Genomic DNA, 7,079 nt, shown 5'->3' on the forward strand with positions numbered 1-7,079 from the left:
GTCTTAAACATCTCAAATGCTTCATCTTTAGATTTCATTAAATAAACTTGACAATACTTAGAATAATCATCTATGAAGGTAATGAAATACCTTCTACCCCCTTTAGTCAAAGTTCCATTTAGATCACATACATCTGAATGTATTAATTCTAATAAAGTTGAATTTCTATTTACTATTTTAAATGGTTTTCTAGGTTGTTTAGATTGAACACAAATTTGGCACCTTTCCTTTTCATTTAATGAAACATTAGATAATAAACCAGAGTTAATCATTCTTTTAATAGTATTATTATTCACATGTCCTAATCTAGCATGCCAAAGAGATGAAGAACATATTGAAAGCACAATTTTATTATTATTATTAGAAGAAAAATCCAAAGATACATTATTTATTACATACAAGCCATCACACTCATAACCTTTGCCTACAAATGTTCCATTCTTTGTTATAATCACTTTCTTAGATTGAAATAACAAAGAATAACCACTTCTATTTAGAAGAGATCCACTGATCAGATTCCTCCTTCCATCGGGCACATGGTACACATTAAATAGTGTAAGCACATTCCCAGACGTAAGCCTTAGAAGTACTTTTCCAGTTCCAAGCACTCGTGCCGAGGTGGAGTTCCCCATAGTTACTGTTAGGCCGCTCCGGACCTGATAAGTAGTAAAAAGGGTATGATCAGTACACATATGAACATTCGCACCTGTATCCACTAACCAATCGGTAGAGCAAATTGCCAAATTTAATTCTGGACTTAAAGTTACATACCGATCATCAGTACTAGTAGGACCAGTACTGGATAGCACCATGTTGGTTTGTGGATTTGCAGGTTGAGAAGGCGCATGTTCATAGTTCTGATACTTCTTCTTCTTCATCCGGCATACTCGAGCCATATGACCGAGTTTCCCACAATTGTAGCAAATCGGCTTCCGATCATTCTTATTGATATGGTGTTTTGGCTTCATAGGTTTTCTTTTGTTTCTAGGTCCACCCTTTTCAAATTTGGAGTTCTTGAACTTATGGGTCTTATTTTGACTTTCTACAAAGTTCACCTTGGTTAGAAGCTCAGGATTCATGAGTTGCTCATTATCTTTCTCAAGGTGTTGTTCTTGGATCCTAATGGCAGACAATAGAGTTTTCATTGTCATATCCTCGGTTTTATGTTTCAGGGATAACCCAAAGTCTTTCCAAGAAGGTGGGAGCTTGTCAATGGTACAAGCAACTTGAAGGCTCTCAGTTATTCCCATTCCCCTTAAGCCTAACTCATGATAAATCACTGTTAACTCATGGGCTTGGTCAACTACGGGCTTGGTGTCAACCATCTTATAAGACAGGAATTGACTAGCAGCATACTTGTCCATTCCGGCATCTTGGATACCATATTTCTTATTAAGATCATCCCAAATCTCCTTGGAGGTTTTAAAAGTGCAGTAGACATCAAAAAGGGGATCAGTAAGATAGGACAGAATCCTTCCCCTACACAGGTAGTCTTTCTTCTTAAATTCCTCCAAATTACAAGTTCTAGCTGGTTCATTCTCTTCCTCATTTGGAGGAGAGTCAAAGATTATGGAAAATAACCCAAGTGTGGTTAAGAAGATTTCCATCTTCTGTCTCCAACGCTTAAAGTTATTTCCATTAAATTTTTCAGGAGGAACCGGGTCACTTGCATTGGCCATTGGGGTAACTCTAAGTACTAGCCTATTATATGTAGGAGAGAATCTACTTCAAGAATGTTGGAAATATACTTTCCCACAAAATTTTAAATCTATAATACTCTACTTCAACAAATAATAGGCAGAAATAGGCTTACAGAAAATAAATAGAGAAAGTGGATAAATGGAACCCGAGATGCTGAGGCGTGGTATGTTGGTCACTTTTCTTGAAGTAGATTTCGCCGCCTTACAGTGCACTAGGCTTGGATGGCGTTCTACTCCTGAGATACAACAGCCTCTCGCACTGTTCCTTCTGCCTCAATGATTTGCACGGATCAAAGAAGCTTTCGAACCCAGAATCAGTATGCAGCAAGCCCGTTGATTGAAAGAAAAATAGCAAACAGGGAGAATAGTAGTTTTCTGCTTTCAAATTATATATATATCTCCTGTCTAATCCGAAGAGGTCTATTTATAGACTTCTTCGGGACAGACGCGACCCAAAACCGATCCAACGGTCAAAACTGGTAAGAAAGTTTGAAAAAAAAAAAAACACTGGGAGTATGGCCAGCGGATGCGAGGTCGGTTGCGAAGAGGTGCTATCGAGGAAGCGACGTGGCTCCTCGTGCTAAGGGTGCGAAGCACGACTCATGCGCCTCTTGGCTCATCGCACCTGTTGTCCGACCTCGGCTCCTCTGGGCTCATTGCACCTGTGGTCCGACCTCAGCCTCGGCACCTCGGACGAGCACAGGCACAAGGAACCTTGGACGAGTAGGGCCTCAGTCTCTTGGACGACCTCAGCTCTGGGTCGCACAGGTGCAAGGAACCTCGGACGAGCAGAGGCACGAGCGCAAGGAAACTCGGACGAGCAGGACACATGCGCAAAGAACCTCTGGTCGCACAGGCACAAGGAACCTCGGACGAGCAGGGCCTGTGAGGCGCAAGTAACCTCGGACGAGCAGGGCCGAGCGAGCACAGGCTCGAGCGCAAAGACCGTCGGGTCGGACGAGCACAGGCACAGAACCGAGCCTTCACGTAAATAAATCCTCCATATGAGAGATTTAAAAAAGGAGGGAACAGAGATTCGAACCACCTACCTCAAGCACCTCAAGCGGGCACACCAACCATCCACACCACACTCCCTTCTTAACATATATACATAATATATATGTTTTAAGTATGAAAACTTTTAATTATTATTTAATAAAAATCTAACAGAAACAACATACTAAAATTTCAGCCAAATCTAGATAAAATCAACCATCCGATCATCCGACAAAATAGCATCTTTTTCTTTCCATTCTTCTTCTCTATTTTTTTTATTTTTAAATGATGTGGGTCTTACCTGAGAAGGGACCACACCAACCCTTTCTATTTTGGAAGTTCTTGCTTTGGTATCTCGCACGCTGAAGTTGGTATTTTAGCTCTCAAAGAAAGGAATAGAATAGAATAAAACTGGTGATTAAAAATAAGGAAATGTAACTCCAAGAACTCCAAGCTCCCTTGTTCATCTGATGGTGGACCTGTGCACGAAAGATACAACCCTATCCCGTCAATCAACTCAGAATTGTGGTCTTGGAGTTTCATTTTTTTAGCTAGACGTAGATGGAACCCAAGTCAGTGATGAAACCTAACAATCCTTGGAGTATCTTGATTCATGGAAATATATATGGGTTCTGGTCCCATGAATCCAATAATTCTGTTCCGAGAAGAGCTTATGTAAAATGGAAGGAGTTGGGTGCAGAGATGATGGTTCTTTACTTGAAGTGCTTAATGATTCTTGAATTTATTCATTACAGATTGAGGGCCGTTCTACTAGGGCCCTCTCTGTGTCTCTCTCCCTCCTTCCATAGGATGACTTCACGCTCTCACGTCTCTTTTTTCAAAGATGCCACACAACCAAAATAAAAAAGACCTCTCTCTTTCTTGACCGCAAGGCAAGCATCGAATACAACAAAGGATTTTGGTAACCGATAATGACGTCCAAGTCCAAACCCACTTAAAGACATAGAGTTTTATATATTTGGCTTAAGACTCTTTCTAACTAATATCGGCCAGCACAATATTTAGTTGACAAATAACTATTTGATTCCCATGGAATGCGCAATGACTCCAGCAAGAACTTCTAATCTTTGCAAATTGGTCCAAAATACTACTTCCTTAGTGAATGATCTCGGCCGGGTGTGGAATCTTAATCTTCATCTGAGAGTCTCTACTTCGGTGGAAAATTGTTTAGAACAGGCTTCCTTGTAAAAATCTTCTACATCAAAGTAGTATACCTATTTCACTAAATCATGACCATCAGTAAGGAGGAATCTAAAGAACACTTTTTCTTGCAATGTCCTTTAGCTTAAGAGTAAGGCTATAAATAGGTTGGGTTGACTCGTGACCCGACTCGACCCGATCCGTTTTGGTGAACTCGTGGAGCCGGGATGGGTCTTAAAATTAGATATGTTCCATTTTTCGGGTCGAATCTGAGCTAACTGAATTCAGACCCGATCCGATCCGACCCATTTAAATTTTGAATAATTTTATATTTTCAATCCTACGACTCGACCCAAAACTATAAAATTATTTGGGTCCGTGGACTGCAGCCCGCGGGGGTGCAAATACAAGTTCTAAAGCCACGGATGGGTTGATCCGAACTGGATCTGATCCGGACACGAACCAGACCCGACTTTTTTGGGTTGGGTCCGGGTTATATATGGACCCGATCTGATCCGAATAACCTGTTGGGTCAAAAATTGTAGGGGTGGACTTGATCTGACATATCAGGTCGGGTCTAGGTCCAAAATTAAGACCCGAACAAGGAATCGGGTTGGGTCGGGTTTACTTATGACCCGACCCGACCTGACCCATTTGCACCTCTACTTAAGAGGCACAGAGATCGACAAAAAAGTCTAATGCAAACTTTGCCACCAATGATACTATTGTCAATTTTCTCGAAAACCTCAAGTATAACTATAAAAGAACTAATCATTAGACGAATATGCAGGAATTTTCATGAACAATATGCAGGAGATTAGAACACAAAAAACTCTATAAAAGATAAACTAGAATAATCAAGGTATACCTTGAGAACCCTGAGTAGCCATTGATGATTGTTGTAATGAGATCTCTTTGAAGAAGATAGAACAAAAGCATGCAAATCTTTCTCTTCTCGTCTTTGATGCCTATATCCTCAATGGAATAGGTGCCCCCTAGGAACGTAGAAACTTGGATGCTTTATGGTTTATCTACAGATAGATATATATAGGAGTGAAGTAGAGATCTAGTCCAATTAGTAATGCTAATGGATTCACTCATTACAGAGCCAATTAATGAATTCAGGTATATACTAATACTCACCACACCATATGACTATGATAATAGGGTCCAAAACAACTATATGATTGTATATTAATCATGGGCTTCTTAAATATTCATTCAGACGACAATTTAACACGTATTATATAATACATTAAAATAAAATCGGTCTATAATCAATGGAAGCCCACCTTATAATAAATTTCAATAGAATAATGTTCAAGTAGTTTATTCATACAGTTTAATCCAACTTGAATAATGTTCAGCTGACTGATTGCCGCCCTATATTATGTAGGGTTTGAATGGTTTGAGAGTTCGGTTAATCTCACAAATTACTAACCCAAGCCTTGGTCTAGATTTATATTGCATGATGGAACCCAAGTCCACTCTAGTTCAAAACTATAATGAAAAGTCCAATGCCTGTAGCTTGGCAAGCCTCCATGAGGACCCAAGTTCCTGTTTTCAATGAACTAAATTAAGCAATTTCTCTTCGGGAGACTTACATGAAAATAAAATTTCCATGCGTTCACCCTCAAGATAACCTTTACCATGTAAAAACCCATTGGCTAACAGTTTTCTTTCCATAGAAGCCATTGATCAGCACTGAAGTCTACCAAGGTCCAATAAAAATAACACTCTTAGGAAAGAGAAGTGCAAGACTCTACTTTCGCTGCAAGAATTTCCCTTAAAAGATAAAAGTAGAATCCAACTAAATAAGCCCAAGAGTTCCCATCACAATCTTTCCTTGTCAAGTCTGGTTACAGGAAGCTGCATGGAAGGTGCTCACGGTGGCTGCCATTGGAGCAAAATAAAAGCCATGGAATTCCACAATGACTTCCTTATCAACGTCTTCCACAGCAGCCATTAAATTAGACCGGGATCTTCGCTGACAACGCCAACATAACAGCCCCAATAATTCATTAAAAACATTGGGCCCGCTTCACTTGTCCTCTCCTACTCCTCTAACCAAACCAGTACCCCCCAATAATACCGTTTCCAGGACCTCCGGATCCTGTACTTTTATCGGAGACCTGCGTTACGCTAACAAGTACGCCAGGGCCACGCGACGGCACCCGGAATTTGACAAAGCTACCGTTGGGTTTTGGTCGCGGACGGCATCACGCCAAGGCTCAGGTCATCTTAACTTCGGTCAAGGGCGGTCGACTTGAGAAACTACGTGGCTTCAGCCGGTCGTCCTACGCCTCATCCCCAGGAAGTTAAAAACGTGATGAGGTCCGAGGACTTTTCAAAAAGTTGTCCTCGAACGATCTTATACGGGGGTCACGTGCTTCCATTTTAATTCGGTTTGGTCCTGATAATTCAATAGGTTGGCTTTGGATCATGTGGTGTAGGATTTTTGAAGCAATTGCATTCTTTTATTGCTAGTTTATTTAGAAATATCAAGTGATATTGAATTGTGAAAATGGAGCTATGGTGGAGTTGGATGATGCAAAAGAAAAAGAACATGATTTAGGTTGTGAGATAAACCTATAAATGAATGATAAATTAAAGAGCCCTGGATTTTAACTCAATTCAGATGAAGTAAATTACGAGGTAAAATTGTTGACAACCAACAAACATATATGTACATAATAAAGAAGTCATGAATAACACTGATCGTTATGGTTATATATTGTTTGCGTTATACTTGTAACTAGCCATGTTAGCTCCACATTCTATTCACTCCATCAATAATCGAGCTGGATCTGATGTATCATAAGGGATTTGCCTCTCATGGTTCAACCCTTCCCCTTTCTTCTCGGTCCACAGAGACAAAGCTCAATAAGCAGGCAAGAAAGAGAGAGATAGCCCGACCACTTTCAAAAGCATATAGGGATTCTTAAAAAAGAGATATGCGAAGCAAAAGTGAACGAAGCCTTCCCTTCCTTATTTTGATCTAGGTCGAGCGTGCTCTTACACTCATTAGAGGGCCTTAGATTAGGTGTGCAATTTTAGCACTAGCCTTAGTTCTATGTGCACGCCTTATATCATATAAAAAGCAAAACATTTTGTCTTGCGAGTGTCCCTTCTTAGTATTAATGCCTTTTGTTTCATTACTTTCCGAGTGCTCTCTAAATAGGAAGACTAGCTAGGTCTGAGTCCGCATACAATACAAAAATC

The 7,079-nt window shown here is 40.3% G+C and overlaps 1 protein-coding gene across 1 annotated transcript; it reads right to left on the reverse strand.

Moving 5' to 3' along the window:
* Positions 1-421: 421 nt before the first annotated feature.
* LOC120112909 lies at positions 422-1,827 on the reverse strand. Its single transcript, XM_039133062.1, has 2 exons — positions 772-1,827; positions 422-656 (listed from the first exon to the last, which is right to left on the reverse strand). Exons 1-2 carry the CDS (start codon positions 1,677-1,679, stop codon positions 641-643), a joined length of 924 nt encoding a protein of 307 aa, XP_038988990.1. The 5' UTR covers positions 1,680-1,827; the 3' UTR covers positions 422-640.
* Between the last annotated feature and the right edge of the window lie 5,252 nt (positions 1,828-7,079).

This window comes from Phoenix dactylifera, chromosome 13 (assembly GCF_009389715.1).
Source record: "Phoenix dactylifera cultivar Barhee BC4 chromosome 13, palm_55x_up_171113_PBpolish2nd_filt_p, whole genome shotgun sequence".
Lineage (NCBI taxonomy): Eukaryota > Viridiplantae > Streptophyta > Magnoliopsida > Arecales > Arecaceae > Phoenix > Phoenix dactylifera.

Coding starts and splice junctions, on each gene's coding strand:
- LOC120112909 (XM_039133062.1), bottom strand. CDS start 1,679: ATGGCCAATGCAAGTGACCCGGTTCCTCCTGAAAAATTTAATGGAAAT.